Source organism: Plectropomus leopardus, chromosome 10, assembly GCF_008729295.1.
Source record: "Plectropomus leopardus isolate mb chromosome 10, YSFRI_Pleo_2.0, whole genome shotgun sequence".
In the NCBI taxonomy this organism is placed as follows: domain Eukaryota; kingdom Metazoa; phylum Chordata; class Actinopteri; order Perciformes; family Serranidae; genus Plectropomus; species Plectropomus leopardus.
In genome coordinates this window covers 14,433,490-14,459,946 of record NC_056472.1, presented here as the reverse complement: position 1 = coordinate 14,459,946, position 26,457 = coordinate 14,433,490, and the positions used below count along the sequence as shown (strand labels likewise).

General features: G+C 35.8%; 1 protein-coding gene across 1 annotated transcript in view; it reads right to left on the bottom strand.

The window, feature by feature from the left end:
• Positions 1–414: 414 nt before the first annotated feature.
• The window catches only part of vwc2l (von Willebrand factor C domain containing 2 like), a 40,737-nt gene continuing 14,694 nt past the window's right edge, over positions 415–26,457 (bottom strand). Inside the window, exons 3-4 of the mRNA XM_042495239.1 lie at positions 25,457–25,586; positions 415–566 (exon numbers count right to left, since the gene is read on the bottom strand). Coding sequence (XP_042351173.1) covers positions 415–566; positions 25,457–25,586 — 282 coding nt within the window. The remainder of the gene's footprint in view (positions 567–25,456; positions 25,587–26,457) is intronic.

The window sequence follows — 26,457 nt, the reverse complement described above, 5'->3', positions numbered from 1 at the left end:
CGGTTTGTTTTTCCTGCTGTTGGAATATTACAACACCTGCGTGATTGTGACAGACAAGTACAACAAGCAGATGGCATACATACAGAAATCAACATGAGCAATTCAACATTGCCAATGGTTAGGAAAGAGTTCAAGGAGCTTAGAAACTTTTTGTGAGAGAGCAGCGAGTCAAGCAAGTCAACCTCTGAAAATATATAGGACGATTAAAACTGGAGGGTGGAAACAGCCTTGAGACAAGTTCTGTCTTCTTCTCAGTGGCTAAATTTGTGTTGTGTGAAGCTTGTGAGAGCATCTTTGCGATGCAATGCTGTCTCAGGTTGCTTAGGAATTGTGCTCCTGCCCTGTCAATCATACAAAATGGTGCAGTAGGCAGGGCCTTGCCTGAGCTTTTCCACCATCCCCAGTGGAGTCTCTCTATGACAACGTCTGGCCGTTGAGGCACTCCCGCCGCAAGCACTGCGCCGGCTTCCACCAATCTCCGTTGTGGCAGCGGCAGATGGTGCAGTCGTCCACCTTTACTTCAATTCCGGCTGGGATGATCGTTGTTCCAGCAAAGCAATTTGGACCTGCCGCATGGGAAGGAAGGGAAGGGGGAGAAAGACAGGAAAGAAGGAATGAGAACGACAAGAAATGGATGTGGTTCTCCTGAGGGCTTCTCTTTTCGGAAGGGTGGTGGAGTGATGCAGAGAGCTGCAGGGAGTTAGGGGAGTCAGAGCAGACGTACAGATCTTTTCACGGGCATGCACCGATGGGCTTGTTTTTGCAACACTAAAGCGCTTTTGTTAGTCTCCCCTTCTCCCTCGACATGGAGCGCTTTGCATCCTAATGCGCTGCGAGCAGAGAAGCCTGCCAGGCGCTGGCTTGGCAGTACAGAGAGGCTGGAGTACAGAGAGAGAGACAGAGGAAGAGGGAGAGAAAGCTGCTTTGAGAGGCAGTAGGGAGGATGGTGTTAATCACTTCAGTCTGTATGAAAAGGCCACAGAACTCCTTAGCAATTCCTTACATGGTTTCTCTGCAGACACACACGCGCGCTCAGTGCTGACTTCCAAAACAATAAAGCACTCAGATTAAATTTGACGTCTGATTTATCTTTGAAACACTGTAGGATTTACCTGCGTGAATCCCTTTTTGTTGATAAAATTCCTTTAATTCTAAAATGTGTTTGATTGTGTACCACTGGAACACCTCATACCCATGTATTTGATCATCTCAGTAGATAGACAGATTAAGCCTGGGTACATTTTAGGATCTGTACTTGTGGAAGCTGAAAAAGGCTGTTACCTTTGTGGGAATGCAGTTCATTCATTATTGGTAAATACCACATGAAGTTATTACGTGATGTGTTTCTCCCCATCTTAAGGGGGTGTGCATCTTCCTCTACTTCTTGAGACAACACACACAGAAGGTGCCTGGAATCCTTCCGAGTTTTAATCATGTAGATGAAGCAATCAGTAGCTCAATTGGTGCGACGGTGACTTTGGATTGCTCTGAGCATTCAGCTCCGTAAAACCTGCTAGATTCAAGACTCTACGAGTGGTCATAAAAAACTCATATGTCTCATAACTCTTGAAGACACAGTCTTGGTGTCCCAGTGAATTTGATTAAGTACGGGCTTACTTCATGCCAGCAATGTAAATGTGAAAGTGTATAGTTAAGTTACCTGCAGAGCCTACTTACACCTGGTGCATTTGGGGACACGGGCCAGCTGCATGCAAATCTGCACAATTACTCAACCTGGGCACAGCAGAGGCCTTTTTCACAGGAGACAGTTTGACATGTCATGGTAGGAAAGGTACAGGTGTAATTATTAAAATTAATGATAGCTCTCCTCAATTAAGCTGCTTTGATTTCAGGGTCCCAGAGTTGTGCATGCTGGCTCACTGTCACTGCGTACAGCGACAGACCTGTGTTATTAGTAACACAGGTGCTTTTTATTCAGGTCAAAAAATCAGCTGATTTAATTTGTGATAATGTTTTGGCAACTCAAAGGACACGATTAAGGTTAGGTGAAGATCATAGTGTTGGTTAAATACAGGAAGTCACACTGACTATATGCGAGGCAGGTCACACTGACTCTTTCAATATATAAACAAGAACATGACTTTTAATAACTTAAAGTCAGTGGTGGAAGAATTACAATACCATATGTAGAAGTGTGTATTATTGGCGTGATTTTAAGTATCAAAAATAAAAGTACTCATTCTGCTGTAAAATGTACCCATTTAGTATTTTACTATAATGTTTTTGGATAACTGCTGCATTAATGTGTATGTTGAATTTCACTGCTGTAGATGTTTATGGTTGTGCTCATTTGAGCTTTATATACTGTTGGGTAGTTTAATCTACAGCAATGCATCATATGCTATGAGCTCATCATGTTTGTAGCCTCGCTGTCCTGTGAGAACCACATATCTCTAAAAAGTCAACTTTTCATGAACTCAGAGAAGCAGCCTTGTTTTCAGCTTTGTGAAAATGCATTCTGCCAGTGATCCAAGAGGCTTTTTAAATAGTTGATTTAGCTTAAAGGAGCTCTATGTGATATTCAGAGCATATCTATGATTCAGAGGTTTTCTGCACAACACATGGCTCTCAACATGGAAGTGGCTGAGCAAACAGCTAACAGCAGCAACAGTGCTGGCAGAGCTAACAGTGTTTATGGGAGGGGTTTAAGGGTAGGCACTACACTTCCGCTAAAACAATGCCCTGATATTAGCAGTAACTGCCGTATAGCACGATGCAGAGCAGCGGTGATTACTAATAGCAGTGGAAAAGGCACAGGGACTAACATGCGTGCATGGCCAGAGTTTCTACCACAACAACAAACAGAGAAGTTCAGATTACAACGCACAGAGAGGGAGCATTACTTCATTCTTTACTTGGGAAACATTATTCCAATATATATTTACAAAGCAAATAGTTGTTTGCTGTTATACTAATGCTCTGAATATTTTACAGGGCTCTTTTTAGAAGTTGGATAATTTTCTTAACCCATAAAGCAACACCTAATTGTTCAGTATGTCTGAAAAATTCTTTTTTTTAAATCATATGGTTTTCATTAGACAGGAGGGGTATGAACAAGAATGGGTTAAATCCTAGTGTATGGCTGGACCGTGTTCATTGGTCCCCAACCTTTCTCCTTCAGGGACTTCTATAATACCATTGAGTAAACTGATGAAATATTTTAGGGATTTTTCATATTATATCAAATTCATAACAATAACAGTATAGAACAACTGATAAATTGTACAATTAACCCAAATGCCTAACTGCAGGAAGTTTTTGTTAGATTAGCAATTATTAATTTTGAGCAGATTATTTCCTGTGAATGTTAAATCAGAGATGAGTTTTCCTGATATTTGTTGAAACTTTTTGATGTAAGACATTAGGCAGGTATCCATAACCCTCAAACTGTGCAACTTGACATTGTGAATATATAATATGCTTTATAGAAACATGTCAATTTTGAAAAAACTCCCATTTATCACAAAAAAGTGCTTGCATGAAGTACATAACATCACTCAAAGGATATGCAGTCATCTCACAATTTTGTTTTTTCAACATTTTGAAAAAATTGCTACATTTTTGTACAAATCTGTAATGGAAACCCGCCTACTGCCACACAGCAGAGGGTTGCTGCTTTCTCTGGAGCTCTACTCTGATCATTTAACATATCCTCCCTCTGCAGCTCCGGTCAGACCCGGGGATAAACGTCCTTGTGTGACTGGCGGAGGCTGTGCTGCCTTTGACCGATATCAGAGCCAAACTCTGCTGATAGTTAGTGAATCGTCCTATCGTCGCTGATTAAAAAAACTGAGAATTCTGTCATTGTGGTGCCACCCGGTCCAACACTGTAACAGGTTATATTAACTTCAGTTTCAATCAGTGATTTTCTTCTTCTCTTTATCACGGCAGCGCCACCCATTCTGACACTGTAACACATATTAATTAATAACGTCTAAATAAATCTATGGCTCGTAACTTGCAGACACAGCTATCCTCTCTCTCGTCCGTCCAATACTGACATAATGACCGCGGATGGCTAATTAGCTGTCTAGCTTGCTGTTTCCACCATGCTACCATGTTACACTAGTTACAGAGAATGAGGAGTAATGTTACTTAAACTTAATCACTCAGTCACTCACAGACTTTTGTGCTTATAGGGCTGGTCTCGCATGCTACCATTCACCCAAAAAATTTCAATCTGCAAAGGAACTTGTAACTAAAGCTGTCAAAAGTACAAACTTGCAACTGAAGTGTAATGTAGTGGAAGTATACATTTATATAAAATGAAAATACTCAAAGTATGAGTACCTCAACTTTTTACATGCCGCAGTACTTGAGTAAATGTACTTTTACGATGGCTTAAAGATGCAAAAAGGGATGGCTAGTAAATCCCAATATTTCACAAGATTTTGCAAGATTTAGGAGCAGTGGCGCCAAGAGGTGACAGGACTGCTCCAAAGAATCCCTTAATTCTCTAAATCCAGTATGGCTTTTGGTTTTGGCATGCAGCCCCAAGATTTTCAGAGGCCCCAATCTAGTCACCCCTATAAAAAGTTTCTGGGGGCAGAATTCTGCAGGAGGCCATAAAAATCCCTGTGACACTGACAAAATAAGGTGTTGGCTATCCAGTATTCTCATCCTTTGCCTCGGCATGGTGAGTTCCATGCTCTATTCGGACCTGATAAAAGCCCTTTGATCTGAGCTTAGAGGAGACATTGAGAACGCTTGCCAAGTCTTAATTCTCATTGATCTGCCTCTGGACAGCTGGCACAGGTTACAGGACAAACTCGGTAGAGGTTGATGAGGGAAGAGGGTGACTGGTTCTGGCTGCCAAGTGTGATTGTTTATAGCTGGACAGACTTGGAGCCGCAAGGACACAGTTTCAGCTACCTGTCAGCGCTCAAAGGACACACTGTCACCCGTCCGAACTTGTGATCGATTCATGGCCAATAAAATTTAGTGAAGTCAGAAAATGTTTGTCCTGTGTCAAAACCCTCAGCACATCATACTTTCCCTGACTGCGGCTTAGGGACTAAATACATATTATTGTCCATTCTATTCTATCTATGATTGTAGCTCTTGCCCAATGGTAAGAAATGCATCCACACAAACTAACTAAAAACCTCTAATTCACAAAAATCTGTAACTTGCCCATGGAATGTCAGTCTGAATGTCACCTGACTGTAGCCAGCTCTGTGGCACTGCTTCTCCATGATATGTCTGTTAAAAAACCCACAATGACAGTCCTCAGACAGATAAGCCGATCTATAAATGGTTTAATCCCATCACAGTGAGGAAACGCTGGCCATTTTCACACTACTTCTCATTATCATTTTCTTCATGAGCATTATATAATTACATGTATCCCCTGATAAATTTACTGTATATAATTCACGATAAAGATTAGAGCTGAATCAGTCAGACTCGAACGTGGTTCTAGGAGATAAGCACTCCCACTGGCTGACTATTCCATTGTGCTGCCTTCTTCTCTTCTTCTCGCTGTTTTCAGGGTGAAACAACAAGAAGCAGACGAGCTAAAAAGCTACATCCTAGCAATAAAAAGGTTCGACTGGCAGCCATAAGCATTGATTTGGTGATTTGCTGATCAAAGGACATTTGCACATCAAGGTTGTAACCAGAGTACATTTAGTTGGATAGATTTTCAGATGCTGAAATGCAGTATGTACTTGCCTTAACTTAAAATAGTCATTAAAAATGCTCACTAATTATTCACATTTAGCCTTATTTTAACCAAAGTACCGAGACATTATTTAACCTCCAAATCACCAACTCAATATTTAATGGGAGCTAATTAACCACCTCAATAATATTTCAGCTCTTAGAAATAATTGGTTTTGAGATTCAAGCAAGCTAGAAGCTTTGTTTTAACTATTTCAGAATGAGTGGGTTCAGCCAGACCTTTCACCTATGCTTTGGCATTGCTAATGCAGTGTGGGGAGAACTATAAGAGGATGATAGAAAGCTAGACACTTTCATATTTTAAATAAAAGAAGGTCCAAAAGTCCAATACTTTGGTTTATGGCTCATCAGCCTCAGCTGTAATTAGTTTTTAGTGCTAATGTTGGCACATGTTAGCATGCTAACATGCTCACTTAAGAAGGTGGACATGGTACACATCATAGACAAGACTGTCACATACAGGTACTTCACGCCACATCAAGGCCTGTGCCCTTTTTTGGATGATAGAAAACTGAAGAAGCAATAGATGTCAATGCAGTTTGTATGCATTTATTTGTTTTATAGGTATGTCTTATATTTATTCTGCTACCTTGTCTGAACATGGGGTTTCTCGATACCTTAGGGTTAATCATCATTATGCCCCTTCAGACTTGCCTGGTCTAAGTGAAACAATAACCCAAGGCAATCCCCTGATATTGCTTTTCCAGACATCCGTACATATTTCATTGAATCACTGGGTATCATAAGGCTATGTATTTTCTTTAAATAACCAGCCTGTTACCAGTGGTTGGTACTAACCGGGTGACGGAAAGATCCTTTTCATGTTCCTTTTAAGAAAGAAAAAAAAAACTTATCTTCTTCTCTTTACTTGAGTATATTTTAGAGCCAGTACTTAGGGCAAAAACTCAACCGATATATGAGTCAGGCCGATAAAATCTGGTGCATGTGTCTATCATATCCAGACAAAAAAAAAAATCCTCTTGGACCCACCCCCTAAACCCAACAGGAAGTTGGACATTTTGAATTTTGTGCTCCCTTTTGGCACTTTCCACCTCTTGTACTATTACAAACCTGTTCTACAGGATGAATCCAATCAACTTCAAATTCGGTGTGTCCAAACTTAAGTCCTTAGTGACCAAAAGTGAAAAGTGAAACCAAAATTTCTATGGTTTTCCCGCGGCGCAGCGTAGAATTTTAACGTTCCGCCATAAAACAGGAAATTGTTGTAACTTCGGTGTACATTGTCCGATCTGCCTGAAACTGTATTGATTTGATGAGGGTCCCGTCCTGAACACATCTGTATGACAATATTCACTAGTTGTAATAGTGCCACTTACTGGCAAAAGGAAGTAAGCTTTGCGCGACAGTTATGTTTTAAGGTACATGAAATTTTCATGGTTTGGTCTACAAATGATGTACACCAAGATGATGTGGAATTTATGTGCCCTCCAGTGCCATCTAGTGGGTGCTGGAAGTACTATATTATGTAAAATGTTTCACTCCAGGGTCCAAACTCTCTGTGTCCAGTATCCAACTTTCACAGAAATGAACGACCGCTTTAGCTGGAGTTCACCAGTACCCGGACATATGTATGGGTGCAAGGGCACTTTCATAGCTGCTTGCAGCTTTAATTTTTTTTTTTTTTTTACTTTTGCAGACATGCTGTACAATGACTTCATTGGCATGCTATGCTAGTAATTGTTTTATGACTTATTGCTATGCTATACTATGACTTTTTAGAAATGCTATACTGTGATTTTTTTTAATATACTATACTTTGACTTTTTTTTGGTCAGACTATACTCTTACTATACTCTACTAGTCTTCAATAGCTTTTGGGACTTTTTAATGACTTTTTATGACATATGTTGCTAAGACTTTTTAATGACTTTTTAAATTTTTTTGTGACCTTTTGACATGCTTTATTATGACTTTATAGACAAACTATACCATGACTTTAATCGTACTACAGTATGACTTTATTGTCATCAATTTTGTTTACTTTTTTGACATTTTTGTCAACATGTTATGACTTATTTTTTATTTTTTAACTTTAACTTTTTTAACTTTACTTTTTTTGTAGACATGCTATGACTTGTTTTGTGACCTAGTACTCAAATATTTTGTTTTTTACCAACATACAAAATAAAGAATATATATATATACATTTAAATTTTTTATTAACTTTTGTAGACACTGTATGACTTTCTATGACTATACAAAACATTTTAAATTATTGTTTTGACATGCTATGCTATAACCTTTTATTTTACATACTATATATATTTTTACATGGTATATTAAGTACTATATTATGAGTTTTTAGGACTTGTTGACATACTATGACATTTTTTGACATTATGACATTATACACTAATATTTTTTTTTTTTTGTGACTTTTTATACATGCTATACTGTGACCTTTTCTGACTTTCTCCTTCTACCTCTTCCTTTTCCTTTCGAATTACTATACTAAAAATGTTATAACTTTTTTAAAAAACTATTACAGACATGCTATTTTCGGACTTTTTCAAACAGGCACTGCCATGACTTTTAATGACTATTTTTATCATGCTATACATACTTTCTTGGCATGCTATACTATGATTTTTTTTGACATGCTATACCATAACTTTTTATGTGCTTTTACATGCTACACTATGGATTTTTAATAACATTTTTTACTTTTGTAGGCAAGCTATGGCTTGACATAATATGCTTTGACTGTTTCTCAACATGCAATGCTTTGACATTTTCCATTTTTTGACATAAAACAAAAAAACATTTTTTTTTCAAAATTTCCATCAAACAATATGACTTTTCAACAAACTGCACCATGACATTTTTTCAGGGCTATGCTATGACGTTTTTGACACACTATACAATGCTGCCATGCTATGCTATGGCAGTTTTGTAATTTATTTATTTTTTTGTCATACTAGTACATTTTTTGGTGACATTTATTACTGGTTTTCTTGACATGCTATACTATGGCTTTTTTCATTTTTTTTCCACAAACTATACTATGCCTCTTTTCAATGATATAGTATGGCTTTTTTCTTTTTTTGTACATACTACGATATTACTATTTAATGCTATTTTGGACATACTTACATACAAGACTTTTTTAAATGAAATTTTAAACGATATACTATAGCATGGCATTTTTATGCTAATTTGGACGACAAACTACAGTATAACATTTTTTCTGGTATTTTGGAGGAAAAACTATAGTATGGCATTTTTTTGGGTATTGTGGATGACATACTATAGTATGACTTTCTTATGCAATTTTGGACGACATGTGATAATTGTGACTTTTTATGGAATTTTGGGTGACATACTATATTATGACTTTTTTATGATATTTTAAACAACATACTATGGTATGGTATTTTATGCAATTTTGGATGACATAATACAGTATAACCTTTTTTTATGCTATTTTGGACAACATACTGTATTATGGCGTGTTTATGCTATTTGGACAAAGTACTATAGCATGACCTATTTGTGTAATTGTGGACAACATAACATGACTTTTTTAATACTATTTAGGACAACATATTATAGTATGACTTTTTTATGCTATTTTGGACAACATACTATAATATGACATTTTTTTAGTGTTGTGGAGGACAAACTAGTATGACCTTTTAATGCAAATTTGGATGACATATAATAGTATGACTTTTTATGGGATTTTAGACGTCATAATATAGTATGGCATTTTATGCTATTTCGGATGACATACTGTGTTATGGCATGTTTATGCTATTTGGACGATGTACTATAGTATCTAGTTGTGTAACTGTCAACGACATTTTATGCTATTTTATACTTTTTTATGCTACTTTGAACACACTATGGTATTACTTTTTTTTGCTATTTTGGACAGCATACTATAGTATGACCTTTTTGCTATTTTGGACGACATACTAAAGTATTATTTTTCATAGGATTTTAGACAACATACTATACTATGACTTTCTTTTGCTATTTTGGACTACATGGCATTTATTTTGAATATTTTGGACAACATACTACAGTATGGCATTGTCATGCTATTTTGGTGACATACTATACTATGACTGTTTTTGCTATTTTTGATGACATACTATAAAATGGCATTTTTATGCTATTTTGGACAACAATCTCTAGGACTTTTTTATTGGATTTTGGACTACACACTATTCTATGACTTTTTAATGCAATTTTGGACAACATATGATAGTATGACTTTTTGAAATGTCCCAAAAACAGCTGAAAACACGCCATAGCATAAAATGTTGCAAAAATGGCCAAAAACACTGGAATATGGCATGTCAAAAAATGCCCAAAAAAGCAAGGCTATAGTATGGCAAATAAAATGTCAAAAAATAACATGTCCCAAATATGGCTGAAAAAAGATGTAAACTACATAAAATAGCGTCCCGAGACACCCAAGGGAATAAAATGTTGCAAAAACGGCAAAGAACACCATCATATGACATGCGGAAGAAATAACCCAACAAGCAAGGCTATAGTATGGCTAAAAATGTCGAAAAATAACATGTCCCAAAAACAGCTGAAAACAGCTGTAAACTCCATGAAATAGGGTGCAAAGACACGCCATAGCACGGAATGTTTCAACAACAGCCTAAAACACCATAATATAGCATGTCGAAAAATTGACCAAAACAGCAAGGCTATAGTATGGCTAACATTGTCAAAAATGACATGTCCCAAAAACAGTTTAAAAAAAGCTGTAAACTGCATAAAATAGCATTCTGAGACACCCCACCGAATACAATGTTGCAAAAACAGTAAAAAACACCATAATATGACATAGTGAAAAAATGACCCAAAAAGCATGGCTATAGTATGGCAAAAAATGACTGGTGCCAAAAACAGCTGTAAACTGCATTGAAAAGTGAGTCAATACACCCCACAGCATAGAATGTTGCAAAAAATCTGACGTCCCAAAAACAGATGAAAACCCCTCAAAACAGTGTAAAAAAAGCCTGCTAAAACATGCAATAGCATTAAAATGTGCAAAAATGGCCAAAAACACCATATTGTAGCATGTCGAAAAAATGAAAAAATAGCAAGGCAAAAATGTCAAAATTTGACATGTCCAAAAAATAGCTGAAAACATCCCAAAACAGTATAAAATAACGTGCTAAGACACGCCATAGCATTAAAATGTGTTAAAATGGCCCAAAACACCATAATATAGTGTGTAGAGAAAATGATCATAAAAGCAAGGCTATAGTATGGCAAAAATGTGAAAATTTGACATGTTCCAAAAAAAGCAGAAAACACCCCAAAACAGCATAAAAAAATAAAGTGCTAAGAAACGCCATTGCATTAAAATGTGTCAAAACAGCCAAAAACATCATAATATAGCATGTCGAAAAATTGATCAAAAAAGCAAGGCAAAAATGTAAAATTTGCTATGTCCCACAAACAACTGAAAACATCTCAAAACAGCATAAACTAGCGTGCTGAGACATGCCATAGCATTAAAATGTGCAAAAACAGCCCAAAACAACATATTGAAGCATATCGAAAAACTGACCAAAACAGCAAGGCTATAGTATGGCAAAAATGTCTAAATTTGACATGTTCCGAAAAAAGCTGAATACACCTTGAAACAGCATATAATAACTTGCTAAGACACGCCATAGCATTAAAATGTGTAAAAACATCCAAAAACATCATAATATAGCATGTCGAAAAATTGACCAAAACATCAAGACTATAGTAAGGCAAAAATTTGAAAAATTGACATGTCCCAAAAATAGCTGAAAACACCTCAAAACAGCATAAACTAGCTTGCTGAGACACACCATAGCATTAAAATGTGTAAAAATGGCCAAAAACACCATAATATAGCATGTCGAAAAAAATGATCAAAAACGCAAGGCTATAGTATGGCAAAAATGTGAAAATTTGACATGTCCCAAAAACAGCTGAAAACACCTCAAAACAGCATAAACTAGCTTGCTGAGACAAACCATAGCATTAAAATGTGTAAAAATGGTCAAAAACACCATAATATAGCATGAAAAAATGATCAAAAAAGCAAGTCTATACTATGGCAAAAATGTCAAAATTTGACATTTCCCAAAAACAGCTGAAAAAATCTCAAAACAGTATAAAACAACATGCTAAGAAACACCATAGCATTAAAATGTTTAAATATGGCCAAAAACACCATAACGTAGCATGTCGAAAAATTTAACAAAACACCAAGGCTATAGTATGGAAAAAATGTGAAAAATTGACATGTCCCAAAAACAGCTGAAAACACATCAAAACAGCAAACAATAACGTGCTAAGACACGCCATAGCATTAAAATGTCTCAAAACAGCCAAAAATATCATAATAAAGCCTGTCGAAAAACTGACCAAAAAAGCAAGGCGAAAGTATGGCAAAAATGTCAAAAATTGACATGTCCAAAAAACAGCTGAAAACATCTCAAAACAGTATAAAATAATGGGCTAAGAAACGCCATAGCATTTAAATGTGTAAAAACAGCCAAAAACATCATAATATAGCATGTCGAAAAAATGACCAAGAAAGCAAGGCAAAAATGTCAAAATTTGACATGTCCCAAAAACAGCTAAAACATCTCAAAACAGTATTAAATAACGTGCTGAGACACGCCATAGTATTAAAATCTGTAAAAATGGCCAAAAACACCATAATATAGCATGTCGAAAAAATTATCAAAAAAGCAAGGCTATAGTATGGCAAAAATGTCAAAATTTGACATGTCCCAAAAACAGCTGAAAACGCCTCAAAACAGCATATAATAACATGCTAAGAGACGCCATAGCATTAAAATGTGTAAAAACGGCCAAAAACACAATAATATAGCATGTTGAAAAAATGACCAAAAACCCAAGGCTATAGTATGGCAAAACTGTCAAAACTTGACATGTCCAAAAAACAGCTGAAAACATCTCAAAACAGTATAAAATAACGTGCTAAGACATGCCATAGCATTAAAATGTGCAAAAACAGCTCAAAACAACATATTGAAGCCTATCGAAAAAATGACCAAAAAAGCAAGGCTATAGTATGGCAAAAATGTCAAAATTTGACATGTCCCAATGTTCCAAAAAAAAGCAGAAAACACCCCAAAACAGCATAAAAAAATAAAGTGCTAAAGAAACGCCATTGCATTAAAATGTTGTCAAAACAGCCAAAAACATCATAATATAGCATGTCGAAAAATTGATCAAAAAAAGCAAAAGGCAAAAATGTTAAAATTTGCTATGTCCCACAAACAACATGAAAACATCTCAAAAACAGCAAAAACTAGCGTGCTGAGACATGCCATAGCATTACCAATTTGTGCAAAAACAGCCCAAAACAACATATGGAAGCATATCGAAAAACTGACCAAAACAGCAAAGGCTATAGTAAGGGCAAAAATGTACTCTAAATGTATGACATGTTCCGAAAAAAGCTGAATACACCATTGAAACAGCAATATAATAAACTTGCTAAGACACGCCATAGCATTAAAATGTTTGTAAAAACATCCAAAAAACATCATAATATAGCAAGTCGAAAAAATTGACCAAAACATCAAGACTATAGTAAGGCAAAAATTTGAAAAATGAACCATGTCCCAAAAATAGCTGGGTGGAAAAACACTCAAATACAGCATAAACTAGCTATGCTGAGACACACCATAGCATTTAAAATTTGTTGTAAAAACTGGCCAAAAACACCTCATAATACTTCGCAATGTCGAAAAAAATGAATCAAAAACGCATCGGCCTATAGTATGGCAAAAATGTGAAAATTTTTGACATGTCCCAAAAAACAGCTGAAAACACCTCAAAAACAGCATAAACTAGCTTGCTGAGAACAAACCATAGCATTAAAATGTTGTAAAAATGGTCAAAAACACCATAATATAGCATGAAAAAAATGAATCAAAAAAGCAAGTCTATACTATGGCAAAAAATGTCAAAATTTGACATTTCCCAAAAACAGCTGAAAAAATCTCAAACAGTATAAAACAACATGCTAAGAAAACACCATAGGTCATTAAAATGTTTTAATATGGCCAAAAACACCATAACGTAGCATGTCGAAAAAATTTAACAAAACACCACGGCTATACGTATGGAAAAAATGTGAAAAATTGACATGTCCCAAAAACAGCTGAAAACACATCAAAACAGCAAACAATAACGTGCTAAGACACGCCACTACGGCATGACTCACAAATATCTCCAAAACAGCACACAAAATAGAACATAATAAGCCTTGTCGGAAAAAACTGACCAAAAAAGCAAGGCGAAAGTAATGGCAAAAATGTCAAAAATTGAACATGTCCAAAAAACAGCTGAAAACATCTCAAAACAGTATAAAATATGGGCTAAGTAAACGCCATAGCATTTAAATGTGTAAAAACAGCCAAAAACATCATAATATAGCATGTCGAAAAAAATGACCAAGAAAGCAAGGCAAAAATGTCAAAATTTGACATGTCCCAAAAACAGCTTAAAACATCTTCAAAACAGTATTAAAATAACGTTGCTAGAGACACGCCATAGTAGTAGTTAAAATCTGTAAAAAATGGCCAAAACACCATAATATAGCATGTTCGAAAAAATTATCAAAAAAGCAAGGCTATAGTATGGCAAAAATGTCAAAATTTAGACATGTCCCAAAAAACAGCTGAAAACGCCTCAAAACAGCATATAATAACATGCCTAAGAGACGCCATAGCATTAAAATGTGTAAAAACGGCCAAAAAACACAAAAATATAGCATGTTGAAAAAATGACCAAAAACCAAGGCTTATATAGTATGGCAAAACTGTCAAAACTTGACATGTCCAAAAAACAGCTGAAAACATCTCAAAACAGTATAAAATAACGTGCTAAGACATGCCATAGCAATTAAAATGTGCAAAACAGCTCAAAACAACATATTGAAGCCTATCGAAAAAAATGACCAAAAAAGCAAGGCTATAGTATTGCAAAAATGTCAAAATTTGACATGTCCCAAACACGCTGAAAACACCTCAAAACAGCATAAACTAGCGTGCTAAGACACGCCATAGCATTAAAAATGTTAAAAACGTCCAAAAACACAATAATATAGCATGTTGAAAAAATGACCAAAAACCAACGGCTATAGTTGGCAAAAATGATCCAAAACTTGACATGTCCCAAAAAACAGCTGAAATACATCTCAAAACAGTATAAAATAACGTGCTAAGACACGCCATAGCATTAAAATGTGCAAAAACAGCCCAAAACAACATATTGAAGCCTATCGAAAAACTGACCAAAAAAGCAAGGCTATAGTATGGCAAAGATGTCAAAATTTGACATTTCCCAAAAACAGCTGAAAACATCTCAAAACAGTATAGAATAACGTGCTAAGAAACGCCATAGCATTAAAATGTGTAAAAACAGCCAAAAACATCGTAATATAGCATGTCGAAAAAAAATTGAGGAAAACAGCAAGCCTATAGTATGGCAAACATGTCAAAATATGACATGTCCCAAAAACAGCTGATGAAACCTCAAACCAGTATAAAATAGCGTGCTAAGAAACGCCATAGCATTAAAATGTGTAAAAACAGCCAAAAACAACATATTATTGAATGTCGAAAAAATGACCAAAAAAGCAAGGCTATAGTATGGCAAAAATGTCAAAATTTGACATTTCCCAAAAACAGCTGAAAACACCTCAAAACAGTATAGAATAACGTGCTAAGAAACACCATAGCATTAAAACGTGTAAAAACAGCCAAAAACATCATAATATAGCATGTCGAAAAAAATTGACGAAAACAGCAAGGCTATAGTATGGCAAAAATGTCAAAATTTGACATTTCCCAAAAACAGCTGATGAAACCTCAAACCAGTATAAAGTAACGTGCTAAGACACGCCATAGCATTAAAATGTGCAAAAACAGCCCAAAACAACATATTGAAGCCTATCGAAAAACTGACCAAAAAAGCAAGGCTATAGTATGGCAAAGATTTCAAAATTTGACATTTCCCAAAAACAGCTGAAAACATCTCAAAACAGTATAGAATAATGTGCTAAGAAACGCCATAGCATTAAAATGTGTAAAAACAGCCAAAAACAACATATTATTGAATGTCGAAAAAATGACCAAAAAAGCAAGGCTATAGTATGGCAAAAATGTCAAAATTTGACATTTCCCAAAAACAGCTGAAAACACCTCAAAACAGTATAGAATAACGTGCTAAGAAACGCCATAGCATTAAAATGTGTAAAAACAGCCAAAAACATCATAATATAGCATGTCGAAAAAAAATTGAGGAAAACAGCAAGGCTATAGTATGGCAAACATGTCAAAATATGACATGTCCCAAAAACAGCTGATGAAACCTCAAACCAGTATAAAATAGCGTGCTAAGACACGCCATAGCATTAAAATGTGTAAAAACAGCCAAAAACAACATATTATTGAATGTCGAAAAAATGACCAAAAAAGCAAGGCTATAGTATGGCAAAAATGTCAAAATTTGACATTTCCCAAAAACAGCTGAAAACACCTCAAAACAGTATAGAATAACGTGCTAAGAAACACCATAGCATTAAAACGTGTAAAAACAGCCAAAAACATCATAATATAGCATGTCGAAAAAAATTGACGAAAACAGCAAGGCTATAGTATGGCAAAAATGTCAAAATTTGACATTTCCCAAAAACAGCTGATAACATCTCAAAACAGTATAGAATAACGTGCTAAGAAACGCCATAGCATTAAAATGTGTAAAAACAGCCAAAAACATCATAATATAGCATGTCGAAAAAAAATTGAGGAAAACAGCAAGGCTATAGTATGGCAAACATGTCAAAATATGACATGTCCCAAAAACAGCTGATGAAACCTCAAACCAGTATAAAATAGCGTGCTAAGACACGCCATAGCATTAAAATGTGTAAAAACAGCCAAAAACAACATATTATTGAATGTCGAAAAAATGACCAAAAAAGCAAGGCTATAGTATGGCAAAAATGTCAAAATTTGACATTTCCCAAAAACAGCTGAAAACACCTCAAAACAGTATAGAATAACGTGCTAAGAAACGCCATAGCATTAAAATGTGTAAAAACAGCCAAAAACATCATAATATAGCATGTCGAAAAAAAATTGAGGAAAACAGCAAGGCTATAGTATGGCAAACATGTCAAAATATGACATGTCCCAAAAACAGCTGATGAAACCTCAAACCAGTATAAAATAGCGTGCTAAGACACGCCATAGCATTAAAATGTGTAAAAACAGCCAAAAACAACATATTATTGAATGTCGAAAAAATGACCAAAAAAGCAAGGCTATAGTATGGCAAAAATGTCAAAATTTGACATTTCCCAAAAACAGCTGAAAACACCTCAAAACAGTATAGAATAACGTGCTAAGAAACACCATAGCATTAAAACGTGTAAAAACAGCCAAAAACATCATAATATAGCATGTCGAAAAAAATTGACGAAAACAGCAAGGCTATAGTATGGCAAAAATGTCAAAATTTGACATTTCCCAAAAACAGCTGAAAACACCTCAAAACAGTATAGAATAACGTGCTAAGAAACGCCATAGCATTAAAATGTGTAAAAACAGCCAAAAACATCATAATATAGCATGTCGAAAAAAAATTGAGGAAAACAGCAAGGCTATAGTATGGCAAACATGTCAAAATATGACATGTCCCAAAAACAGCTGATGAAACCTCAAACCAGTATAAAATAGCGTGCTAAGACACGCCATAGCATTAAAATGTGTAAAAACAGCCAAAAACAACATATTATTGAATGTCGAAAAAATGACCAAAAAAGCAAGGCTATAGTATGGCAAAAATGTCAAAATTTGACATTTCCCAAAAACAGCTGAAAACATCTCAAAACAGTATAGAATAACGTGCTAAAAAACGCCATAGCATTAAAATGTGTAAAAACAGCCAAAAACAACATATTATTGAATGTCGAAAAAATGACCAAAAAAGCAAGGCTATAGTATGGCAAAAATGTCAAAATTTGACATTTCCCAAAAACAGCTGAAAACACCTCAAAACAGTATAGAATAACGTGCTAAGAAACGCCATAGCATTAAAATGTGTAAAAACAGCCAAAAACATCATAATATAGCATGTCGAAAAAAATTGAGGAAAACAGCAAGGCTATAGTATGGCAAAAATGTCAAAATTTGACATTTCCCAAAAACAGCTGAAAACATCTCAAAACAGTATAGAATAATGTGCTAAAAAACGCCATAGCAATAAAATGTGTAAAAACAGCCAAAAACATCATAAGATAGCATGTCGAAATATTGACCAAAACAGCAAGGCTATAGTATGGCAAAAATGTCAGAATTTGACATGTCCCAAAAACAGCTGAAAACATCTCAAAACAGTATGAAATAACGTGCTAAGAAATGCCATAGCATTAAAATGTGTAAAAACAGCCAAAAACATCATAATATAGCATGTCGAAAAATTGACGACAATAGCAAGGCTATAGTATGGCAAAAATGTCAAAATTTGACATGTCCCAAAAACAGCTGATAACACCTCAAAACAGCATATAATAACTTGTTAAGTCACGCCATGGCATTAAAACATGCAAAACAGCCCAAAACAACATATTATTGAATGTCAAAAAAAATTGATCAAAAATGCAAGGCTATAGTATGGCAAAAATGTCGAAATTTGACATTTCCCAAAAACAGCTGAAAACATCTCAAAACAGTATAGAATAATGTGCTAAGAAACGCCATAGCATTAAAATGTGTAAAAACAGCCAAAAACAACATATTATTGAATGTCGAAAAAATGACCAAAAAAGCAAGGCTATAGTATGGCAAAAATGGTAAAATTTGACATTTCCCAAAAAAAGCTGAAAACACCTCAAAACAGTATAGAATAACGTGCTAAGAAACGCCATAGCATTAAAATGTGTAAAAACAGCCAAAAACATCATAATATAGCATGTCGAAAAAAATTGACGAAAACAGCAAGGCTATAGTATGGCAAAAATGTCAAAATTTGACATTTCCCAAAAACAGCTGAAACACTTCAAAACAGCATAAAGTAGAGTGCTGAGACACGCCATAGCATTGAAATCTGCAAGTATGGCCGGAAACACCATAATATAGCTTGTCGAAAAATTGACAAAAACAGCAAGGCTATAGTATGGCAAAAATGTCAAAATTTGACATGTCCCAAAAACAGCTGAAAAAGGCTGACAATTCCATAAAATAGTGTGCTGAGAAACGCCATAGCATTAAAACGTGCAAAAACAGCCCAAAACATCTTTATATTGCGTGTTGAAAAAATGACCAAAACAGCAAGGCAAAAATGTCAAAAAATGACATGTCCCAAAAACAGCTGAAAACAGCTGACAATTCCCTAAAATAGCATGCTGAGATTTGACATAGCATAGAATTTTGCAAAAACAGCCAAAAACACAATAATATGGCATGCTGAAAAAACGACCCAAAAAGCAAGGCTATATAGTATGGTGAAAAATATCAAAAAATGACATGTCCCAAACACAGCTGGAAACAGCTGGAAACTATTTAAAATGGTGTGCTAACCCCAGCCATCGTATAGAATTTTGCTGAAACGTCCATAAACACCATAAAACAGCATGTTGAAAAAATGACCCAAAAAGCAAGGCTATAGTATGGTGAAAATGTCAAAAAATGACATGTCCCAAAAATAGCTGAAAAGAGTTTGATACTGTATGAAATAATATGCAAAACACGCAATAGCATAGAATTTTACTAAAACGGCCATAAACACAATAATACGGCATGTTGAAAAAATTACCCAAAAAGCAAGGCTATAGTATGGCGAAAATGTCAAAAAATGACATGCTAGAAAAAAAAAACAGCTGAAAACAGCTGGATACCATGTAAAATAGCGTGCTAAGACATGCCACAGCATAGTATTTTGTTGAAACGGCCATTAACACCATAATATGGTATGTTGAAAAAATGACCCAAAAAGCAAGGCTATAGTTTGGCAAAAATGTCAAAAAAAGACGTCCCAAAAATAACTGAAAACAGTTAGAAACTGCGTAAAATAGCGTACTCAGACCAGCCATAGCATAGAACTTCGCAAATATGGCCCAAAACACCAAAATATAGCATGTTGAAAAAATGACCCAAAAATAAAGGCAATAGTATGGCGAATATGTCAAAAAATGACTTGTCCAAAAAACAGCTGAAAAGAGCTTGATACTGTTGAAATAACATGCTAAAACATGCAATAGCATAGAATTGTGAAAAAATGTCCAAAAATACCATAATATGGCATGTTGAAAAAATGACACAAAAAGCAAGGCTATAGATGGCAAAAATGTCATAAAATGACATGTCTCAAAAATAGCTGAAAACAGTCAGAAACCGCATGAAATGGCGTACTCAGACCAGCCATAGTTTAGAATTTTGCAAAAATGGCAAAAAAACCCCCGCCATAATATGGCATGTTGAAAAAATGACATAAAAAGTAAGGCTATAGTATGGTAAAAATGGCAAAAAATGACATCTCCCAAAACAGCTGAAAACAGCTGGAAACCATGTAAAATAGTGTGCTAAGACCAGCCGTAGTATAGAATTTTGCTGAAACAGCCATAAACACCATAAAATGGCATGTTGAAAAAATGACACAAAAAGTAAGGCTATAGTATGGGGAAAAGATCAAAAAATGACATCTCCCAAATACAGCTGAAAAGAGTTTGATACTGTATGAAATAATATGCCAAAACACGCAATAGCATAGAATTTTGCAAACATGGCCAAAACCACCATAATATAGCATGCTGAAAAAATGACCCAAAAAGCAAGGCGAAAATGTAAAAAATGACATGTCCCAAATACAGCTGAAAACAGCTGGAAACTGCATAAAATAGCGTGCTCAGGCACACCATAGCATAGTATTTTGCTGAAACGGCCATACCACCATAATATGGCATGTTGAAAAAATGACCCAAAATGCAAGGCTATATAGTATGGCAAGAATGGCAAAAAAATGACATGTCCCAAAAACAACTGAAAACAGCTTGATACCAAAAATAATAGCATGCTAAGACAGGCCATAGCATAGTATTTTGCTGAAATGGCCATAAACACGATAATATGTCATGTTGAAAAAATGACATAAAAAGTATGGCTATAGTATGGCGAAAACGTCAAAAAATGACATGTCCCAAAAACAGCTGAAAACAGCTGGAAACTGCGTAAAATAGCTTGCTAAGACACACCATAGAATAGAATGTTGCAAAAATGACCAAAAACATCAGAAAATGTAATGCTGAAAAAATGACCCAGAAAGCAAGGCTACAGTATGGCAAAAATGTTAAAAAATGACATGTCCCAAAAACAGCTTAAAATAGCTGTAAACTACATAAAATAGCATGCTGAGACACGCCATAGCGTAGAATGTTGCAAAAACGGCCAAAAACACCATAATATGGTATGTCGAAAAAATGCCCCAAAAAGCTGGGCTATAGTATGGTGAAAAATGTCAAAAAATGACATGTCCCAAAAACAACAGAAAATTGCATTAAATAGCATGCTGAGATACTCCATAGCACAGAATGTTGCAAAACCAGCAAAAAACAACATAATATGTCATGTTCAAAAAATGACCAAAAATGGAAGGCTATTGTATGGTGAAAAATGTCAAAAAATGACATGTCCCAAAAATAGCTGAAAACTGCGTGAAGTAGCGTGCTGAGACACGCCATAGCATAGATGTTGCAAAAATGGCAAAAAACACAATACAATGTCCTTTAAAAAAAATTGCCCACAAAGCAAGGTTATAGAAAGGCAAAAAATGTTAGATTATGACATGTCCCATAAACAGCTGAAAACCATGTGAAATAGCTTGCCAAGACATGTCACAGCATAGAATGTTACAAAAAAAGGCCCAAAACACCATTATATAGCACTTTGAAAAATGGCGAAATTGCCATAATACAGTATGGCGAAAAATGTCAAAATATGACATGTCAAAACAACAGCTAAAAACCACATAAAACAGAGAAATGGCCAAAAACATCATTATATAGCATACAAAAAAAAACAACTGAAAAAGCGATTTGAGAGACCAGCAAAGAGTGGAAACTCACACCTTCATCCTAATCCAAGCTGTTCATTCCCACCCAAGAGAAATTAACCCCTTCATGAACATGCAAGCAGCTGCACCCTGGCTTATGAGCATGTTTAACATGTTCATGAACCAGCAGCAGTAGCAGCAACAGTTTGAGCAATCAGGGACAGGAAACCACATGTGGAGGGTTGGCTGGCACCAGGAGAAGGAAGCTTCTACCCATTCATGACACTCCAAGAAGCAGGCGGGCGTTTCTACTCGAATATGCCACCCCAAGGCCAGCCAATGAGGGGAGACGAAGAGAAGGGTAAGTGATAATGCAATGGACCTCCAGATAAAGAGGAACAACAGATCACTGTGTGGGCTTTTTGGGACTTTTTGTGCTTGTGTGCTTCTGCTTAATCTAGCCTAGACCTTGTGTTAGACAGTATCTGTAACTCCTGTCAAAGGGACTGAGGTAACTGTTGCTTTTGATTTACGCTTGTGACATTTTTGTCTTTGAATAAAGCCTGCCTCGAGCAGGTTAAACCTTTTTCCACCATCCCTAGGTGTTCGCCTTTTCATCCTAATGAAAATGTGGTCAGTGGTCAAAACGACCAAACATGACAAAAAAGCAGCTGTAAACTGCTGATGGCTTATTTACAGGATTTTGACATACCATAGTATGGCATATTTATACTATGACTTTTATGCTATTTTGGATGACATATTATAGTATGGCTTTTTATCATATTTTGGAATCCATACTATTGATTTTTTTAAGCTATTCCGGACAACATACTATACTACAACATGTCTATGCTATTTTGGACACCATAGTATACTATGGCACTTTGATGCTATTTTGTATGACATAATATAAAAGACATTTTTAAGGTACTTTGGATGACATACTATAGTATGACTTTTTTATGGTATTTTTGATGACACACTATAGCATTACTTTGTGATGCTACTTTGGATGACATACTATAGTATTACTTTTTTATGTGATTTTAGACGACATACTACAGTATGACATTTTTATGCTATTTTGGATGACATGCTATATTATGACATTTCATGATCTTTTATTCGACACATTATACAATGAGGATTTTATATTTTGTTATAGAATTACCTCTCAATATGATATTTTGGAAGACATACTATAGTATAACTTTTTTATGCAATTTTGGGCGCCACACTATACTATGGCTTTTTTGGGATTTTGGACGACATAGTATACTATGACTATTTTTACGCGACTTTGAACTACATACTGCAGTATGACTTTTTTATAGGATTTTGGGCGACATTCTATACTATGATGTTTTCATGCTAGTCTGGGTGCCATACTATATTATGATTTTTATTGCCACGTTGGAAGAGGTATATGACTTTTTAATGCTATTTTGGACGACACATTAAACAATTCATTTTTCTATGTGATTTTGGGTGACATACTATACTATACTATTTCATGGTCCTTTATTCGACACAGTATACAATAACGATTTTATATTTTTTTTATAGCATGACTTCTCAATGCGAATTTAAAGAACATACAACACTATGACTTAATTATGCTATTTTGGACAACGTGTCATACTTTGACTTTTTTTGTGATTTTGGTCATCATGGTTCATCATAACCTTTTTTTTAAATTTTTATTTTGGATGACATACCTTTATTATCATTTTTGACAACGAACTATACTTGGCCATTTGTTGATTCTTTTTGCTGACATGCAATGCTATGACTTTGTATTTTTATCTATTTATTTTTTTACGCCACAATATAGTTTGACTTTTTTATGATTTTGACAACATATTATAATATGCCTTTTTAATGATTTGTTTTACAACATAATATAATATACTTTTCTATCACTTTTTTTTACATAATTTCAGACATCAAAGTATCACTGTACAATATCTTTTGATCAATGTCTGAGCCTTATTTTAACATTACATTTGCCACCCCATTACACCCCTGTGTACACTGCAATACACAGACAGCTAGCACAGCGTCAGCTAACTAAGCTACATAACCAAATACTACAGCTTGAAACAAAAACATAAATAACTGACAATTCAATGTGTCATTTGAGCGCTGATAAAGGTTAAGGCCAGCTCAGCATTCGTTTGTATCGCATCATGCCTATCAGTTTGTAGCTTCATGTCACCAGCTTCCACTGAAAATTGCTCAAAGCCTGTTGCTGTGTTGCTCATAGTGTAAACACAGCATTAAAATCGCTCCCTTGTGAGAAAACATATTGATATTTTAAAAAGTTTGTGCTAATGTCACAAAATGATTTGAAACCAAACACAGCAGGTAAAGTAAAAAGCAAAATGTGTGACTATCTTCCACAATTGCATGTCTAACTGGAGCACATAGGCCTAAGTAGATGTCTTTCTTTCACAGCCCCCTGTCCCTTGGCCAAAAATGAGAGCTAAACAGCCTTCTTCATTGTCCTCTCCCCACAGCCCTCAGCTCCCATAGAGATTTAACTAGCTGCCAGAGCCTGACCAGGCACCCTTGGGGAGCCTGGAAACGGCAGGCCTACCCTGAAATGCCAAGGGTGTCACCGTGTCCTGTCAGCCTGGATTAGCTCTCTCCTAGCAGCTTCTGCAGCCTTGTTAGAGTGGGTGTTTGTGTGTTAGTGTGTGTGTGTGTGTGTGTGTGTGTGTGTATGTGTGCTGAAATAAAAGAAAGAAAGCAAGGGGGATAAAAGAGGAAATGAGAGAAAGTGTGAAAGAAAATGTGGGTAGATGTGGTGAAACAGCCATTTGGCATCTGCCTCAAATGAAATTCCTCTCATTACATTAATAGGTCAACCACCCTTTGAAAGGAAAAGAAAATATATTTCATGATATTTGTTTTGCCACCTTTCAGCTGGAATGAACAATGTCTATATTATTGGTGTGGAGTTTAACATAACGAGAAGACTGAATGCAATAACAAGGCTTATAATCAAGAGAGCACATCTTATTATTTACCAGGTTTTCATCTGAGTTCAGGAAAACTTTCTTCGCTAGGTCTCACTGCTCGTAAAGGATCTAAAGCTTTCATTTGAGGTGTGTAACACGACAAAATAAAAATCTTTGATTAGAGAATGCAACACTGTGTTGCAACTGTATCTAATATTACCCACTAGCCCTCTGTGCTGTTGAACGTACCAGCCAGGATCACATTGCGGATGTGCAGCTACTGTATTTCAGTCATAAAGCTCCATCTGTCCCTCAGGATTGGTGCTGGCATGGGGAAATCTCCCACCTCGCCTTGTAAATAGCCAATGAACCATTTGAATCCTATAATTCTAATTTAGGGATTGGCTGTGTGTGACAAGGGCGTTAGGGCACTAGGAGATAAAAGGCTCTCCCAGGACCCATTAGTCCCCCCTACCATGCCTTTAATCAATGGGCTAATGTTTACTCTGCTTAGTGTGTCATTTATAATTAAAACTAGTACTGCTCATTAGTGGCCAACGGGCCCAAGGTAATAATTTTAATTCATAAAACATCAATTACATCCTCATCCGCTAAAGGCGCGGCCATCAAATGGCGATACCACAGATAAACTTGCCGTCATTGGTTTAATGAAAATTTAATGACTTCTGAGGAGTGTGCGATGAATTGCAGAGGAGATGAGTGTTTACCATTTTTACAGATGGGGCAGCATTGCTCCGGCTCGTACACAGGGTTGACACACTCTGGGACGGCGCAGTCGGACACCACACAGTGCACCTCATTATTTGGTTCGCAGCGGCACCATTCACAGGGTGACGGCTGTGGGGAGAGGGGGAGAAAATCTGGGTTAGATGATTCAGTAGGTTTCACCTTTATCAGTGTGTGTGCTTTATATGATTACCACTGGTTAGCTGAAGAAACAGCCTGCTCCTGGGCTGATGTTCCCCTGGTTAAAAGTGTTCTTATTTTATGCATCTCATGCTGTCTTCATAAACAAAGAAACAAGTTTATAAATTATTCACAAGGCCAGTTTTATTTGGCTTCTTGCATCTCAACAAACAGAGCCTGTAGCTGACGTTGAATAAAAATCACCAGAAATAACTAATAAGGGAGTCTATAAAGTAGTGTTCATGATATTTAGTATTTTGCTGCATTCTGCTGCGGCCTGCCTCAGGAAACACTTCAGAGGCTTATCTTACCACCTCTGCAACATGTAAATCAGCGCTATGCAGCTCTCTCCGTGCTGCTGCCTCTTACTTGACTCTATCTTTACAAAGTCTCTTGACCGGAAAATGAACTGTAATGCAATTACATGGAGTAGAAAAACACAAACTGTTTCCATATCACGAAAGGTCAACTGTTCATCATATTAGATTTTCTTTCTGCTCATCATGGTAAACAGTCTTTTGAGGGCATCTCTGCTTTATCAGCAACTCTGCACGCTGTACTAATCTTTGAGGTTAAATGTTTCATATTTGATAACCAATTGCTGTTTAAATTTAATAAAATATAAATTTTTGGGGGGGTTAGTTAAGTCAGTGTATGTAGAGAGCAGCAACAAGAAAAAAAATGGTTTAGATGAGTCATAATAATTTGGGTGAGTTATCGGTTTGAATTCCACAATGACTGCTGCAGTCAATGTGTTAACGCATATCAGTTTATATTAGAAAGCAGATACTTTGTGAGCAAA